A 17,138-nucleotide genomic window follows, 5' to 3' on the forward strand; every position below is an offset into this window, starting at 1 on the left:
CTGGGATGGACTGGGGGGTACTGGGAGGGTACTGGGATAGACTGGGGGGGCACTGGGGGGTGCTGAGGGGGGATTGAGAGGGATTGGGGGTACTGGGATGGACTGGTAGGGTACTGGGATGGACTGGGGGGGTGCTAAGGGGGGATTGGGGGGGTTGGGAGGGACTGGGGGGGTACTGGAATGGACTGGGGGGTACTGGGATGGACTGGGGGGATGCTAAGGGGGGATTGGGGGGGTTGGGAGGGACTGGGGGGGTACTGGAATGGACTGGGGGGTACTGGGATGGACTGGGGGGGTGCTAAGGGGGGATTGGGGGGGGTTGGGAGGGACTGGGAGGGTACTGGGATGGACTGGGAGGGTACTGGGATGGACTGGGGGGTGCTAAGGGAGGATTGGGGGGTACTGGGGGGGTACTGGGAGGGTACTGGGATGGGCTGGACTGGACTGGGGGGGCGCTAACGGGGCATTGAGAGGGATTGGGGGTACTGGGAGACACTGGAAGGGTACTGGGAGGGTACTGGGATGGACTGGGGGGGTGTTAAGGGGGGATTGGGGGGGTTGGGAGGGACTGGGAGGGAATGGGAGGGTACTGGGATGGACTGGGGGGGTGCTAAGGGAGGATTGGGGGGTACTGGGAGGGACTGGGAGGTTACTGGGATGGACTGGGGGGGGTGCTAAGGACGGATTGGGGGGGTTGGGAGGGACTGGGGGCATACTGGAATGGACTGGGGGGTACTGGGAGGGTACTGGGATGGACTGGGGGGGTGCTAAGGGGGGATTCGGAGGGATTGGGGGGGTTGTGAGGGACTGGGGGGTACTGGGAGGGACTGGGATGGACTGGGGGGTGCTAAGGGAGGATTGGGGGGTACTGGGGGGGTACTGGGAGGGTACTGGGATGGACTGGGGGGGCACTGGGGGGTGCTAAGGGAGGATTGGGGGGTACTGGGGGGGTACTGGGAGGGTACTGGGAGGGACTGGGGGCCACTGGGATGGACTGGGGGCACTGGGAGCACTGGGGGGCACTGGTTACCTTGGGGGGGGAAAAGAGGTCCCTGTGCGCATGCGCGGTACCGACCTCCACCGCCCCCCCCCCCCGCGGTGGCAAAATGGCGTCGGGCAAAACCATGGCGGCCCCCAGGGCGGCTTCGGGGCGGGGCGCATGCGCAGTACGGGCAAGACAAAATGTCCGCCCGCCCCCTCTCACGTGCCCCCGAGGAGATGGCGGCCCCCGCGCGCCCCTCGGGGCGGGGCGGGGCGCGCGCGCCGCGCGGCGGCCAATGGGAGAGGGCGACGGTGTGAGCGCATGCGTGATACGCGTCCCGCCCTTGTGCGCCTGCGCACGGGTCCGCCCGTACCATAGAATTCCATTCCTCCAGGGCCGGGGCTAGAGCGTCCCCCGCTACCATAGAGAGTTCCGCCTGGGGCCTGCGCCCCTTTCCCCGGCCTCCCGCAGACCATAAATCCCGGCTCTGTCCACTCGGAGCGGCTCGTACGCCCCTTCCCCACCGGCTGAACCCACCGGTAACCCCCGTCCGACCCACACCAAAAAGAAACCGCGAGGTCCTCCCGCGTTCCTAGAGCGGCAGCCACCAGTCTTTCTACCCCCCCCGCCCACCCGGCCCCTTTTTCTTCCCCCGTCATACGTCACGTCCGGCTGGCGCGGACCGGAAGTGAGCGGGCGGCGGCGCGCGGAGCCGATCGCCGCCGGGATCGCGCGGGCAGGTCCGGGGGACCCCGGGGTCCGGGCGTGACGTCACGGGGCCGGCAGGGGGACGTCACGGGGCATTGGGAGGGTGGGGGGGGCGCGGGGGAGCACGAGGGGGGGTCAAGGTCGGGGGGGGGGGAGCCGGGGGGGTTGGGGGATACTGGGGGGGTGGGGGCGACAGGAGGGCCCCGGGGGATTCTGGGGTTGGGGGGGGCCGTGGGGGCTGATGGGATATTGGGGGGCTGGGGGGGGGCAGGGGGTCGTGGAGGACTCCGGGATTTGGGGGGGCTGGGGGGGGTGAGGGGGGGTTGGGTCCTTTTGGGGGAGCCGCAGGGAATTGTGGGATAGTGGGGGTGCCCGTCGGTGGTGGTGGGGGGGGGGTGTCCGTGCTGACCCCCCCCACCCCCTGCAGCGTCATGGGGGACAGCGACGACGAATACGACCGGCGCCGGCGCGACAAGTTCCGGCGGGAACGCAGCGACTACGACCGCTCGCGGGAGAGGGACGACCGACGCCGCGACGACTGGAGCGACCGGTAACGGCTGGCGGGGATGGGGTGGGGGGGACACGGGACACAAGCACCCCCCCACACCCCCACCAAGGGGGTCCCCAGCCCCATAACCAACCCCCCCCCCCTCCTCCCCGCCTCTGCTGCAGGGACTGGGACCGCGGACGGGAGCGCCGGAGCCGGGGCGAGTACCGAGACTACGACCGGACACGCCGGGAACGTTTTTCACCCCCCCGCCATGAGCTCAGCCCCCCCCAGAAGCGTCTACGTCGTGACTGGTGAGTGCTCCCCGCCTACTTTCTGCTCCCCCAAACCCCACCGCAGCCCCCCTGAACCCTCTTTTTTCTGCTCCCCCCCCCTCAGGGATGAGCACAGCGGTGACCCCTACCACAGCGGCTACGACATGCCCTACAGCGGGGGGGGTGCCGGCCCTACCTACGGCCCCCCCCAACCCTGGGGGCACCCCGAAATGCACGTCATGCAGCACCACATCCTCCCCATCCAGGCCAGGTAAGGACTCTGACCCCTGATGTTCTTCTTCCCAGCACCCCAAAACCCATCTGACCCCCCTCCTCCAAATCCTTCCCCGCAGTCCTGAACCCCCAAATCAGGTGCCCACTCCCCTCAGTGCACCCCATTCCCCCCCCCAAATTTTTTCTTATTTGCTGGCCCCCCCGACAAGACAACCCCCAGATTTTGGGGGGCCCCAGCTTGGCCCGCAGCCCCCTGAGCTGCCCTACAGCACCCCAAATCGCCCCGTAATTGCCCCAAATCGCCCCGTAACGGTCTCAAACTACTCAGCAACAGCCCGAGATCCCCCATAAAGATCCTGAGCCCCCCCCCAGCGTTCTCAACCCGCCCCATAGCGTCCCTGAGCCACCCAAAACCGGATTAAAATGCCCCGTAATATCCTCAAATGACCCCGTAGCGTTTTCAAATTGCCCCTTAACGACCTTTGGCTGCCCCAAACCAGACTAAAATACCCCGTAGCGTCCTCAAACCACCCCGTGGTATTCTCAGACTGCTCTGTAATGCTCCTGAGGCACCCAGAACCAGACTAAAATGCCCCATAGGGTCCTCGGACCACCCCGTTGCGTTCTCAAACTGCGCCGTAATGTTTCTCAGCCACCCAAAACCGGACTAAAATGCCCCAAAAAGGCCTTGAACCCCCCATGACGTTCTCAAATCCCCCCGTGACGTCTTCAAGCTGCCTCGTAACGTTCTTTACGCACCCAAAACTGGACCAAAATGCCTCATAAAGCCCTCGAGCTCCCCCGTAACGTCCTCAAATCACCCCATAACGTTCTCAAACTGCCCCGCAACATCCCTGAGGCACCCAAAACCAGACTAAAATGCCCCAGAAAAGCCTCGAGCTGCCCCGTATCATCCCTGATTAACCTCGTACCAGTCCCAAACGCCCCATAATCCCCCCAAACCTCCCCGTAAGGATCCCGTAGCGCCTCCTCCCCCCAGATCGTCCCCGTTTTCGGGGATACCGACTCTGGCGTGTCCCCCCAAGCAGACTGGGGAACATCGCGGAGGTGGACCTGGGGATGGCCCCCCCGGTGATGAAGAGCTTCAAGGAATTCCTCCTCTCCTTGGACGACGCGGTGGACGAGACGGAAGCCGTTAAACGTTATAACGATTATAAACTCGATTTCCGCCGTCAGCAGATGCAAGATTTCTTCTTGGCGCATAAAGACGAGGAGTGGTACGTCAAGGAGGGAGCCCCTTCCCCCCCCCCCCCCCAAAAAAAAAAGCCCTAAAAAAGCCCACGCACCCCCAAAAAAAAACCCCCGCCGCTACCTTCGCAGCGGCCGAACCCCGTTAAGCCAGTCGGGGTATGGGGATGGGGAAAGGAGGGGGGGGAAGAGATAAATCCATCCGCCTCCCCCCCTCCGGTTTAATTTGGGGGGCGGGGAGGGGGAAAAGAACCCCACGGTAAAGGGAGCGGGTGGGATTTGGGGAGTGGGGGGGCTCGAACGGCCCCTCGCGTACCCGCGCGGACGTTAACCATTCCCTTTTCTCCCCTCCTCCCAAAGCGTCCGCCGCGAGCGAGGTTTTCCCTCCGGACGTCCGCCAGCCTGGAGAACCCTTTTTAAACCCTTTCCCACCCCCCCAAAAAAAAAAACCAAATCAAAACCGTATCTATATCTCCGGCGGCCGGGCTCGTTAACGCTCTGTTTCTTAACGAACTTCTCCCCAACGATTTTGGGGGGGTCCGCGGGCAGACAGCGAGGGCTCAGGGTCGCGCACAATGCGACCGGTAGCGAGCAACAGTCGCAGGAAGCAGGCAGGGCGCCCGGCGAGGGCTCGCGCGCGTTTGTTGTTTTATTTTTCGGCCCCCGCGAAGGCCAAGAAGTTGGGGCGGGGGGGGGGGGAAGAGTCCCTCCTGTTCCCCCCTCCTTTTATTTTTTTTGGCCTTTTTTTATCTTTTTTAGCGGGTTTTTTTATAGGTTTTTTGTTGGTTTTTTTTGCCTTCCTCGCTTTTGCGTTAAAAAAAAAAAAAAAGCAAACCCGAAACAAAACCAAAAAAAAGCAAAAATTAGGGTAATTGTAATAATTAGCAAATCGCCGAAGCGGGGGCCCGGCCGGACGGCGACGCTCATGGCAAGCGTATGTATGACCCCCACCCCACACCCCAAAAGAAAACCCCCTCCCCGGGTGTCTGTGCCCCCCCAAAATGGGCCAAGGTGGGGGGCTGCCCCCCCCTTTTCCTTCCCCCCCCAATTTGGGGGGTGGTAGCGGTGTTGGGGGGGGTGGTGGGGGTGGTGAGGATATTTGGGAGTCTCCTGACCTGATGCAGGGGACGGATGGGAGACGTGGGGGGTCCCTGCACCCCATCTGGGGGACGTGGGGGTCCCTGAACCCCAACTGGGGCAGGCAGGGGGTCCCCACACCCTGGTTGGTGGGGGGGGAGGAAGGATCCCTGCATCCCCTGTTGGGGCAGACTGGGGGTCCCTGCACCTCGTTTTGGGGGATGCGGGGATCCCTGTACCCCAGTGGGGGCAGACGAGGGGTCCTGCACCCCATAGGGGAGGAAACGGGGCTCCCCACACCCTGCTTGCGGGAAGTGGGGTCCCGCCCCACCCCATTTGGGACAAATGGGGGCTCCCCCCATCCTAACCGGGGGGGTGTGTCTCTGTACCCCGACAGGGGTTCCCCTTCACCCCGGGGATGGGGGGGTGGGGGGCAAAAAGGGGTTCCCCCACCCTGGATGAGGAAGATGGGGGGGGTCCCTGTACCCCGGTCAGGGAAAACGGGGGTCCCCGCTCCTCAGGTGGGACAGACGGGGTCCCCGTACCCCGCTCAGGGGAAACGGGGCAGGGGTCCTCGTACCCCAGTTAGAACAGACAGCGCCCCCGCCATACCCCGACTGCAAAAAACTGGGGTCCCATTTAGAAACGGGGATCCCCCCCACCCCAGATATGCCGGGCGGGGGTGCCCAAACGGGGGGGGTTTTCGCCTCTCCCCTGCCACCCCGGGACCTCCGGCCAGGGCAGGGCTGTACCCCCAATCCCTGACACCCTTCTTTTCCCCCCCCCTCGCCCCCTTTTTTTTTTTTCCTTGTCCCCCCCCCCCAAAATACCCCCCCCCCCAGGTTCCGTTCCAAATATCACCCGGACGAGGCCGGGAAGCGGAAGCAGGAGGCGCAGGCGGCGCTGAGGAACCGCCTCAACGTCTTCCTCTACCTCTCGGAGAACGGCTGGTTCGACAACCTCCTCCTCGACATCGATCGCGCCCCCGCCATCATTAAAACCCTCGACGCCGGTAAGAATCCTGCCCCCCCCCAAATTTTTCCCCTGGCACCCCGCTTTTGATGTCTTTCAGTTTTTGTTCTGATCCCATTTTGGGTTGATTTTTGGGTTTGTTTTTTTCCTAGCGGTGATTAAGATGGAAGGGGGGACGGAGAACGACCTGCGTATCCTGGAGCAGGAGGAGGAAGAGGAGCGACAGGAGAAGGCCGAAGCGGCCAAAAAGGAGGAACCGCGACCCCCCGATGCCGATCGCAAAGCCCCTGACCGCGAGGAGAAGGAGGAGGGGAAGAAGGTTTGGGGTGACACCCCCAACGGGGTCTTTCCTGGGGTCTCCTCGGTCTCTTCTTGGGGTGCCCCTGGTCTCTCCTGGGGTCCCTTTGGTCCGTGGGGTCTCTCTTGGGGTCCCCATGGTCTCTCTGGGGGTACCCTTGGTCTTTGGGGTCGCTCCTGGGGTGCCCCCCTCCACCCCATGGTCTCTCTGAGGGTCCTCTTGGTCTTTGGGGTTGCTCCTGGGATCCCCCAGCCCCTTGGGGTGCCCCCCTCTACCCCGTGCTCTCTCTGGGGGTCCCCTTGTCTTTGGGGTCGCTCCTGGGATCCCCCAGCCCCTTGGGGTGCCCCCCACCCTTTGGGGCCCCCCGTGACTCCCCATCCATCCCCCCCCCAGGGCGAGGGGGAGACGCCGAGCGAGGAGAAGGCCAAGAAGGGGCCGGAGGAGGAGGAGGAGAAGGAGAAAGGCCGGAAGGAGGAGGAAGGGGACAAGGAGGCCAAGAAGGTGAGCAGGCCCCGCCCCCCTGCTGACGGCCACGCCCCCACAGGCCCCACCCCTCAGACAAGCCCCACCCCTCAGACAAGCCCCGCCCCCCCAGACAAGCCCCACCCCCCAGACAAGCCCCACCCCCCAGACAAGCCCCACCCCTTTAACAGACCCCGCCCCCATCAGCAGCCCCTGGGGTTCACCCTGGTGGTTGTGCTGAAGCCCCGCCCCTTCCTGGCAAGCCCCGCCCCTTCCTGGCAAGCCCCGCCCCTTCCTGGCAAGCCCCGCCCCTTCCTGGCAAGCCCCGCCCCTTCCTGGCAAGCCCCGCCCACTGGGCAGGCACCACCCCCTTTCTGGTAAGCCCCTCCCCCATGGGGCAAGGACCGCCTCTTTTTGGCAAAGCCCCTCCCCCTTGCAATGCTCATGCTTTGGGCAAAGCCCCGCCCCCTTCTGTTAGGCCCCGCCCCCTTCTGTTAGGCCCCGCCCCCTTCTGTTAGGCCCCGCCCCCTCCAGGCCCCCCATGCCCCCCCCCCAGGCCAGCAAGAAGCGGAAGCGGAAGCGCAGCGGCGACGACGACAGCTACGACGAGGGCAGCGCCAGCGACTCCGAGAGCGAATCAGAGGGCGGCCGCCACGAGGGGGACAAGGAAGGTGGGGGGGACGACACACGGGGGGGGGCCCTTGGGGGGATCCTGAGGTCTTTGGGAGTCCCTGAGGGGGGGGCATAGGGGGGTCCCTGGGGGTGCCGGGGGGGATCTTGGGGGTCCCTGGGGGTTTTGGGGGGGGTCACTGAGCTCCTTCAGAGTCCTCGGGGTATCCCGGGGGGGGACAGTGGGGTCCCTTGGGGGGTCCTTGGAGGTTTTGAGGGAGTAAATGGGGTCTTGGGGGGGATCTCGGGGGGGCGCGGGGGGGTTATCGAGGTCCTGGGATGTCCCCAGGGGACAGTGGGGTCCCTCAGGGGGTCCCTGGGGGTGCTGGAGGGATCTTTGGGGTCACGGGGGGGGGGGGGGCATCGGGCTTCTCTGGGGACTTTGGGGGTGCTGAGGACACGGAGCTCTCACCCAAGGGGTGCCGGGGGGCTTGGGGGGGGGCCCGGCTTGGCCCTGACCCCCCCCCTTTCTCCTTCGCACCCCCAGAGGAGAAGGCGAAGGACGAGAAGGGACGCGAGGAAGAGGGGGGGCCGGCGGCGCCGAAGGCCAAGGAGAAGGAGGGCGGAGGGGGGGACCCCAAACCTCGGCCGCTCCACAAAACCTGCTCCCTCTTCATGCGGAACATCGCCCCCAACATCTCCCAGGCCGAAATCGTGGCGGTGAGCGGCTGGGGGGGGGGAGGGAGGGGCTCGGGGAGGGGGTACAGACCCCCCAAAACCCCCCCGCACCCCCCCCTCACCCCATTTCCCCCCCCTCAGCTCTGCAAGCGTTACCCCGGCTTCATGCGCGTGGCTCTGTCGGACCCCCAGCCTGAGAGGAGGTGGGTATCAAAGGGAATTTGGGGACCCCCCCCCCCGCTTCCAGGGGGATTTGGGGACCCCCCCAAAGGGTCTTGGGGACCCCCATGTCTGTGTATGTCCCCGAATTTTGGGATGTGTCTCCCCCAGATTTTTCCGACGGGGGTGGGTCACCTTCGACCGCAGCGTCAACATCAAGGAGATTTGCTGGAGCCTCCAAAATATTCGGGTGAGGGAATTGGGGTTTTGGGGTTCCCCTGGGGGGGGGGGGGGGGGGCTGAGGGGGATTTTGGGGGGGGGGCCCAGGGAGGTCTCAGGGTGGGTGGGGGTTTAGGGGTGTTTGTGGGGCTGAGTCGGTCGGGTTTGGGAGGGAGGTTCTGGGCTGGGATTTGGGGTGCAAGGGGGGGTGGTTTTGGGGGTACAAGGGGGTTCAGAGGGGAGTGCAGGGGCTGTTTTGGGGTTCAGGGGGGTGTTTGGGGGTTCAGAGGGGGGTGCAGGGGCTGTTTTGGGGTTCAATGGGGTGTAAGGGGGTGTTTGGGGGTTCAGAGGGGGGCGCAGGGGTTGTTTTGGGGTTCGGGGGGGTGTTTGGGGGTACAAGGGGGTTCAGAGGGGGTGCAGGGGTTGTTTGGGGGTGCAGGGGCTGTTTTGGGGTTCGGGGGGGTGCAGGGGGGTGTTTGGGGGTTCAGAGGGGGGTGCAGGGGCTGTTTTGGGGTTCGGGGGGGTGTAAGGGGGTGTTTGGGGGTTCAGAGGGGGGTGCAGGGGCTGTTTTGGGGTTTGGGGGGGTGCAGGGGGGTGTTTGGGGGTTCAGGGGTTGTTTTGGGGTTCGGGGGGGTGTTTGGGGGTACGAGGGGGTGCAGGGGTTGTTTGGGGGTGCAGGGGGGTGTTTGGGGGTTCAGAGGGGGGTGCAGGGGGTGTTTAGGGGTTCAGAGGGGGTGCAGGGGCTGTTTTGGGGTTCGGGGGGTGTAAGGGGGTGTTTGGGGGTTCAGAGGGGGGTGCAGGGGTTGTTTTGGGGTTCGGGGGGGTGTTTGGGGGTACAAGGGGCTTCAGAGGGGGGTGCAGAGGCTGTTTGGGGTTCGGGGGGGGGGTGCCTGGGACCACAGCGCCTATTTTGGGGTGCTGACACCCCCCCCCCCCAGCTCCGTGACTGCGAACTGAGCCCGGGGGTGAACCGTGACCTCACGCGCCGGGTGCGCAACGTCAGCGGCATCACCCAGCACCGCCCCATCGTCCGCAACGACATCAAACTCGCCGCCCGCCTCGTTCACGCCCTCGACGGTCGCGCTCAGCTTTGGGGGGCTCCCACCCCTGCCCCCCCGGGGGGAACGGCTCTGCTCGGGGGGGATGGGCCCCCCAACCCCGACGGGGACGGGGACGCCGCCGCCGCCGCTGCCGCCGGGGTGAGCGGGGTGCTGGGGGAGGGGACGCGGCGCGTCCCGGCGGCGGGGGGGGGGGGGGGGGGGAGGTCTCTCAAGCGTGGGGGGGCCCCTCGGTGCGTCCCCAATGTCCCCACGGGGTCCCCACGGCCTTTGTAGCCCCCTCCTGGTCCCCATTGTCCTCTCCCGGTCCTCGGTGTCACCTCTTGGTCCCCACGTCCTTTTCCTTATCCCTGGTGGTCCCCATGGTCTGTTTCTGGTCCCCATGTCCTTCTGGTGGTCCCTGGTGGTCCCCACGTCCATCTCTTGGTGGTCCCCACGTCCTTCTCCTGGTCCCCACGTCCTTTTCCTTATCCCTGGTGGTCCCCATGGTCTACTTCTGGTCCCCATGTCCTTCTCGTGGTCCATGGTGGTCCCCATGTCCATGTCTTGGTCCCCACGTCCTTCTCCCAGTCCCTGGTGGTCCCCACGTCCACGTCTTGGTCCCTGGTGGTCCCCATGTCCATCTCCTGGTCCCTGGTGGTCCCCACGTCCTCCTCCTGGTCCCTGGTGGTCCCCACATCCATCTCCTGGTCCCCACGTCCTCCTCCTGGTCCCTGGTGGTCCCCACATCCATCTCCTGGTCCCCACGTCCTCCTCCCGGTCCCTGGTGGTGCCCACGTCCTCCTCCCGGTGCCCGTGTCCCTCACGGTGTCCCCCGCGGGCGCAGGCGGTGCCGTCGCAGAACCCGGTGCTGAAGCACATCACGGATTACCTGATCGAGGAGGTGAGCGCGGAGGAGGAGGAGCTGCTGGGGCGCGGCGGGGGCGACGCCGAGGAGGGGCCGCGCGAGGCCAACCCCGCCGAGGTCACCGTCGAGCGTGACGAGAAGCTCCTCAAGGTGGGGCGCGGGGGGGGACCCCGACGCTGTGTGTGTGTCCCCCCCCCCCCCCGTGTCCCCCATCCTACTCCGTGTCCCCCCGACATCCTCGTGTCCCCTCCGCATCGCCCTGTCCCCTGACGTCCCCACGGGACGTCCCCGTGTCCCCCCGTGTCCCCTCATGTCCCGACATCCCCTGATGTCCCCCCACGTCCCCCCTGTGTCCCCTCATGTCCCCCCATGTCCCCTGACATCCCCCTGTCCCTCAACATCCATGTCCCCCCATGTCCCCTCACGTCCCCATGTGCCCCCGTGTCCCCCCCGTGTCCCCCCCGCATCCCCGTGTCCCCTGACGTCCCTGCATCCCCCCTGTGTCCCCCCCACATCCCCTGACATCCCTGTGTCCCCCCGTGTCCCCCCCGTGTCCCCCCACGTCCCCGTGTCCCCCCACGTCCCCTGACATCCCTGTCCCCCAACATCCATGTCCCCCCACGTCCCTGTGTCCCCCCGTGTCCCCCCGCATCCCCCCCGTGTCCCCCCGTCCCCTGACGTCCCCGTGTCCCCCCGTGTCCCCCCATGTCCCCTGACGTCCCTGTGTCGTCCCCGTGTCCCACCCTGCATCCCCCCATGTCCCCCCACATCCCCGTGTCCCCCCATGTCCCCTGACGTCCCTGTGTCGTCCCCGTGTCCCACCCTGCATCCCCCCATGTCCCCCCACATCCCTGTGTCCCCCCATGTCCCCTGATGTCCCTGTGTCCCCCGTGTCCCCCCGTGTCCCCCCATGTCCCCTGACGTCCCTGCATCCCCCCTGTGTCCCCCCACATCCCCGTGTCCCCCCATGTCCCCTGACGTCCCCGTGTCCCCCCGTGTCCCCCCACATCCCCGTGTCCCCCCATGTCCCCTGACGTCCCTGTGTCCCCCCCGTGTCCCCCCACATCCCCGTGTCCCCCCATGTCCCCTGACGTCCCTGTGTCCCCCCCGTGTCCCCCCACATCCCCGTGTCCCCCCATGTCCCCTGACGTCCCTGTGTCCCCCGTGTCCCCCCACATCCCCGTGTCCCCCCGTGTCCCCCCGTGTCCCCTCACATCCCCGTGTCCCCCCGTGTCCCCCCATGTCCCCTGATGTCCCTGCGTCCCCCCGTGTCCCCTGACGTCCCTGTGTCCCCCGTGTCCCCCCACATCCCCGTGTCCCCCCATGTCCCCTGACGTCCCTGTGTCCCCCCCGTGTCCCCCCCACATCCCCGTGTCCCCCCATGTCCCCTGACGTCCCTGTGTCCCCCGTGTCCCCCCACATCCCCGTGTCCCCCCGTGTCCCCCCGTGTCCCCCCACATCCCCGTGTCCCCCCGTGTCCCCCCATGTCCCCTGATGTCCCTGCGTCCCCCCCGTGTCCCCTGACGTCCCTGTGTCCCCCCCGTGTCCCCCCACATCCCCGTGTCCCCCCCCGTGTCCCCTGACGTCCCCGTGTCCCCCCCAGGTGCTGGACCGCCTGCTGCTGTACCTGCGCATCGTGCACTCGGTGGATTACTACAACACCTCCGAGTACCTCAACGAGGACGAGATGCCCAACCGCTGCGGCATCGTGCACGTGCGGGGGCCCCTGCCCCCCAACCGCGTCTCCCACGGAGAGGGTAGGGCCCGGGGGGTCCCCTGCCCCCCAACTTGTGGGTCTTGGGGTGAGGGTAGGGCCCGGGGGGGCCCCTGCCCCCCAAGTGTGGGTCTTGGGGTGAGGGTAGGGCCCGGGGGGTCCCCTGCCCCCCAACTTGTGGGTCTTGTGGGATTCCCCAAACTCCTCTGTGTGTGCCCCCCTGTCCCCCCAAAACCCCTCTGGGTCCCCTCCCTCCCCAAACCAGCCCCCCCCCCAACTCCTGTGTCCCCCCCAAAACCCCTCTGGGTCCCCTCCCTCCCCAAACCAGCCCCCCCCCAACTCCTGTGTCCCCCCCAAAACCCCTCTGGGTCCCCTCCCTCCCCAAACCAGCCCCCCCCAACTCCTGTGCCCCCCCCAAAACCCCTCTGGGTCCCCTCCCTCCCCAAACCAGCCCCCCCCAACTCCTGTGCCCCCCCCAAACCCCCTCTGGGTCCCCTCCCTCCCCAAACCAGCCCCCCCCCAACTCCTGTGCCCCCCCCAAAACCCCTCTGGGTCCCCTCCCTCCCCAAACCAGCCCCCCCCAACTCCTGTGCCCCCCCCAAAACCCCTCTGGGTCCCCTCCCTCCCCAAACCAGCCCCCCCCCAACTCCTGTGTCCCCCCCAAAACCCCTCTGGGTCCCCTCCCTCCCCAAACCAGCCCCCCCCCATGCCCCCAGGGTGCCCCCCCATCCCCGTGCTCCCCCCGAGCCGCGTCCCCGTGTCCCCCCCGCAGTGGCGGAGTGGCAGAAGGGCTTCGAGGAGCGGCTGGGGCCGCTGCTGGCGGGGCGGGAGGCGCTGCCGGAGGAGGAAGCCCAGCGCCTCGGCCGCAAGGACCCCGAGCAGGAGCTGGAGAAATTCGTCACCGCCAACACCCAGGAGCTGGGCAAGGACAAGTGGCTCTGTCCCCTCAGCGGCAAGAAGTTCAAGGTCAGGGTCATGGCGGGGGGGGGCGTTTGGGACACCCAGGGGACACGTTTGGGACACCCAGGGGACGTGGGGGACATCCAGGGGACGTGGGGAACACAGGGAACACTCAGGAGGTGGGTGAGGACAAGCGGCTCTGTCCCCTCAGCGGCAAGAAGTTCAAGGTCAGGGTCATGGGGGGACGTCTGGGACAACTGGGGGGGACATTTGGGACACCGAGGGGAATGTTTGGGACACCCAGGGGGGATATGGGGGATGTTTGGGACACCCAGGGGACGTGGGGGACATCCAGGGGACGTGGGGAACACAGGGAACACTCAGGAGGTGGGTGAGGACAAGCGGCTCTGTCCCCTCAGCGGCAAGAAGTTCAAGGTCAGGGTCATGGGGGGACGTCTGGGACAACTGGGGGGGACATGGGGGATGTTTGGGACACCGAGGGGATGTGGGGGACACAGGGAACACCCAGGAGCTGGGCAAGGACAAGCGGCTCTGTCCCCTCAGCGGCAAGAAGTTCAAGGTCAGGGTCATGGGGGGGGGGGGGCGTTTGGGATACCCAGGGGGGATGTAGGGGACGTGGGGGACACCCGGGGGGGGATATGGGGGATGTTTGGGACACGCAGGGGGGATGTGGGGGACACCCAGGAGGTGGGCGAGGACAAGCGGCTCTGTCCCCTCAGCAGCAAGAAGTTCAAGGTCAGGGTCATGGGGGGGACATTGGGGACGGGGTGGGGGGGACATTGGGGGACACACAGGGGACACGGGGGGGCGGCGGCCACTGGGGCTGGGGAGAAGAACAACGCGGGGGGTGAAGATGGGGGTGTGGGGTGGCGGGGGGGGGGGGGGGGTCCGTAACCCCCCCAATACGTGCGTGTCGTCCCCCCCAATGTGCGTGTGTCCCCCCACAATGTGTCGTCCCCCCCCAATGTGTCGTCCCCCCCCCGTGTCCCCCCCCCCAGGGCCCCGAGTTCGTGCGGAAGCACATCTTCAACAAGCACGGGGAGAAGATGGGGGCGGTGCGGAAGGAGGTGCTCTTCTTCAACAACTTCCTCATGGACCCCAAGCGCCCCGCCCTGCCCGAGGGAAAGGGGGGGCCCCCCCCGGGACCCGCCCAGGGTGAGCCCCCACACCCCGAAATGGGCCCTGGAGGGGGGGGGACACAACACACCCCGAAATGGGCCCTGGAGGGGGGGGGACACAACACACCCCGAAATGGGCCCTGGAGGGGGGGACACAACACACCCCGAAATGGGCCCCAGGGGACACCCACACCCCCCCTGAAATAGACCCTGGGGATGCACACCCCCCAAAATGGGCCCTGGGGGGGGCACCCCGAAATGGGCCACAGGGGACACACACACCCCCCCCCCCCAAAATAGGCCCGGGGGGGGGGGGTTAAAGGAGTTGGGGACACCCCAAAATCTTACTCCCAGGGTTGATAAGGGGATGGGGACACCCCAAAATGTCCCCAGGGGTCACACTGGGGGGGTGGGGACACCCTAAAATCCCCCCCCCCCCCGGTCTATATGAGGTCGGTGACCCCCCCCAAAACACTCCCTGGGGTCATAAAGAGATGGTGACACCCCAAAATCCCCCCCTCTGGGATCCCTAGGGGGGTCTGTGACACCCCAAAATCCACCCCCCGGGGTCCATATGGGACTTGGAACACCCCAACCCCCCCCCGTGTCCCCCCTGACCCCCCCCCCCCCCCGTGTCCCCCCAGGCCTGGCCCCGGGGTTGCCGTACCCCCCCCAGACGCCGCAGGGGATGATGCCCTACGGGCAGCCCCGGCCCCCCATCCTGGGCTACGGAGGTACGGGGGGGGGTGGGATTTGGGGGGGCTCTGAGGGGGGGAGGTGTTGGGGGGCTCGGGGGGGGGGGATTTGGGGGGGCTCTGGGGGGGGGAATTGCAGGCTTGGGGGGGGAGTTGGGGGGCTCGGGGGGTGTTTTGGGGGGGCAACAACCAGAGAAGGGGATTTGGGGGGGGCTGGTCTCACTGAGGGGGGTTTGGGGGGTCCCCCGTGGCCCCCCCTGACTCCCCCACTCCCCCCCCCCCCCCCCAGGTGGCCCTCCCTACCCCCCCGGACCCTACGCCGCCGGTCGGGGCAACTACGAGACGTTTCGGGGGCAGGGGGGGTACCTCAACAAACCCCGCAGCAGGTAGGGGGGTGCAAGGGGGGGGGGTGCGGGCATTTTGGGGGGCCCTGACCCAATTTTGAGGGGTCCTGATGGAATTCGTGGGGGGAAAATAGGAATTTGGGGGGGGTGGCAATTGGAGACCCAACTGGGGGGGGGGGGCACCGTGATTTGGGGGTTTTGAGTTACTTGGGGGGGATGGGGACCTTAATTTGGGGGGAGGGGGGATTTGGGGGACCCTGTGTGCCCCCCACCCCCCCCCACTGACCCCGCCTGCCCCCCAGGATGGTTCGGGGCGACCCCCGGGCGATCGTCGAGTACCGGGACCTGGATGCCCCCGAAGACGTCGACTTCTTCTAGGGCCCCCCCAAACCTCCCCCCCTCCCCCGGGACCCCCTTTTGATACACCCCTCCCCCCCTCGGCCCCACCCTGCCCCCCCAATTTGTACATGCCCCACCCCCACCCCCCAATAAATGGCCCCATGGGGGGCACCACCCACCTCAGCCCCACTGCTGGGGGGGGTTCTATAGGGCAGCTGTGGGGCTGGGGGGGTTCTATAGGGCAGCTGTGGGGCTGGGGGGGGTTCTATAGGGCAGCTGGGGGGCTGGGGGGAGTCTGGGGCTGGTTCTGTAGGGGGGGATCTGTGGGGCTGGGGGGGATCTGGGGGGAGTCAGGCTGGTTCTATGGGGGGATCTGTGGGGCTGGGACATTCCTATAGGGGCTGGGGGGGGATCTGTGGGGCTGGGGGGTTCATAGGGTGGTTTTGGGGAGGATCTGTGGGGCTGGGAGGGGTCCTATAGGGCATCTGTGGGGCTGGGGGCATCTGTGGGGCTGGTTCTATAGGGGATCTGTGGGGAGGTCAGTGATTTCCCCCTCCCCCCCATGACATCATGGAGGCAGAGCTAAAACTCGATCGTTTATTGGCCGGCAGAGTCGAGGGAGGGGCAGCCGGGCGGCCAATCGGCAGCAGCCCCTTGCGCGATGCCGCTGCCTCAGCCGCTCTGATTGGCTGTTTGTGCAGCCAAAGGCAAGGGGGGGGAAGAGAGAAGCTGGCCAGCCATTGGCTGTCGCCCAGCAACAGCCATGACATCACCGAGCTCCATCATCCCCACGGCTCGAGCAAGGCCTTCCTGCAGCCAATCAGAAACCAGGAGACAAGACACGCCCCCCCGCCAGCCTGATTGGCTGCTCGGCCGCGAAACGCTAAACCTCAATGGTCACCTGCCGCGCACGCAACCCTCCACCCCTATTGGCCAGGATCTCGACCAATAGGAGGGGGGGGCGGGGCTAAGCGGAAGCTCCACCTTTTAAAGGGGCAACGTTCGCGGCGGTGGGGCCCGCAGGCCGGGGGGGTCCCTCAGAGAGCCATGGCGCCCCAGCCGAGGATGAGGAGGGTCCCCCCGAGCGGGGCGGCGCGGTTGAAGCCGGGATCCCCGCTCAGCCCGTGGTAGTAGAGCGGGAAGCAGAAGAACCCGATGCCGGCGCAGAGCAGAGACCCGGCCTGAGGGGGAAGGGGGGGGGTGGGGATAAAGGACACGGACACGAGTGGGGGGGTCCGGTGGGGGGGGGGGGGGGTGGGGGGACACACGCACCAGGGCAGGGCGGCGGCAGTGGGGGGCGGCCAGCAGCGCCAGGCTGTGCAGCAGGTGGTACCGGTTCGCCGTCTCGTAGAGCTGAGGAAGGGGGGAGGGAGCGGCGGTCGGGGGGGGACACACACACACACGCACACGGGGACACCCCGGTGGCCGGGACATCCCCCCCCCCCCCCCCCCGGCCCCCCCAAACTCACCTCCTTCTGGTACTCGTCCCGGTCGCTGCGGCGGAGGCCTGAGGAGGGGAAGGAGGAGGGGGAAGCACAGGGGGTCAGTCACGGGCCGGACAACGGCTCCCGACCCCCGGTTCTTCTCTCCGGGTCCCACCGTGAGCCCCGTAGGCCGCAGCCGCCATCGCGGCGGCACCGCTGAGGGCCCCGACCCGCGCCCACACTCTCGCCGGTCCCGCCATCTTCCCCGCACTTCCGCTTCCGGCCACGCCCACCTGCCTTTTCCATACG

General features: G+C 67.1%; 2 protein-coding genes across 3 annotated transcripts; one reads left to right on the forward strand and one right to left on the reverse strand.

Moving 5' to 3' along the window:
• The first annotated feature begins 1,624 nt into the window (after nt 1–1,624).
• SRRT (serrate, RNA effector molecule) lies at nt 1,625–15,588 on the forward strand. 2 transcript variants are annotated; one of them, XM_054806754.1, is made up of 20 exons: nt 1,625–1,722; nt 2,118–2,240; nt 2,363–2,491; nt 2,577–2,723; nt 3,733–3,924; nt 5,815–5,984; nt 6,097–6,263; nt 6,636–6,743; nt 7,261–7,375; nt 7,861–8,033; nt 8,133–8,194; nt 8,322–8,400; nt 9,308–9,568; nt 10,254–10,424; nt 11,878–12,031; nt 12,761–12,954; nt 13,908–14,064; nt 14,672–14,761; nt 15,012–15,108; nt 15,369–15,588. In XM_054806754.1, the coding sequence occupies exons 2-20, from the start codon at nt 2,122–2,124 to the stop codon at nt 15,442–15,444; spliced, it is 2,661 nt and encodes an 886-aa protein (XP_054662729.1). In that variant the 5' UTR covers nt 1,625–1,722; nt 2,118–2,121; the 3' UTR covers nt 15,445–15,588. The 2 variants fall into 2 exon arrangements, with proteins under 2 accessions (XP_054662729.1, XP_054662730.1); XM_054806755.1 differs by having other exon boundaries at nt 1,626–1,722; nt 3,736–3,924.
• A 400-nt stretch (nt 15,589–15,988) lies between these two features.
• TMEM256 (transmembrane protein 256) lies at nt 15,989–17,127 on the reverse strand. The gene is made up of 4 exons (XM_054806757.1): nt 17,005–17,127; nt 16,875–16,912; nt 16,678–16,758; nt 15,989–16,586 (listed from the first exon to the last, which is right to left on the reverse strand). Exons 1-4 carry the CDS (start codon nt 17,087–17,089, stop codon nt 16,443–16,445), a joined length of 348 nt encoding a protein of 115 aa, XP_054662732.1. The 5' UTR covers nt 17,090–17,127; the 3' UTR covers nt 15,989–16,442.
• Between the last annotated feature and the right edge of the window lie 11 nt (nt 17,128–17,138).

The sequence above is a fragment of the Grus americana genome, chromosome 30, assembly GCF_028858705.1.
Source record: "Grus americana isolate bGruAme1 chromosome 30, bGruAme1.mat, whole genome shotgun sequence".
Lineage (NCBI taxonomy): Eukaryota > Metazoa > Chordata > Aves > Gruiformes > Gruidae > Grus > Grus americana.

Excerpts from the sequence above, each read along its gene's own strand:
- SRRT (XM_054806754.1), top strand. The coding sequence starts at position 2,122 with ATGGGGGACAGCGACGACGAATACGACCGGCGCCGGCGCGACAAGTTC. Across the intron at positions 2,241-2,362 it reads CGCGACGACTGGAGCGACCG|GGACTGGGACCGCGGACGGG; the intron begins GTAACGGCTGGC and ends CCTCTGCTGCAG. Across the intron at positions 6,744-7,260 it reads GGGACAAGGAGGCCAAGAAG|GCCAGCAAGAAGCGGAAGCG; the intron begins GTGAGCAGGCCC and ends CCCCCCCCCCAG.
- TMEM256 (XM_054806757.1), bottom strand. The coding sequence starts at position 17,089 with ATGGCGGGACCGGCGAGAGTGTGGGCGCGGGTCGGGGCCCTCAGCGGT. Across the intron at positions 16,913-17,004 it reads TGCGGCCTACGGGGCTCACG|GCCTCCGCCGCAGCGACCGG; the intron begins GTGGGACCCGGA and ends TCCCCTCCTCAG. Across the intron at positions 16,759-16,874 it reads GGGACGAGTACCAGAAGGAG|CTCTACGAGACGGCGAACCG; the intron begins GTGAGTTTGGGG and ends CCCCTTCCTCAG.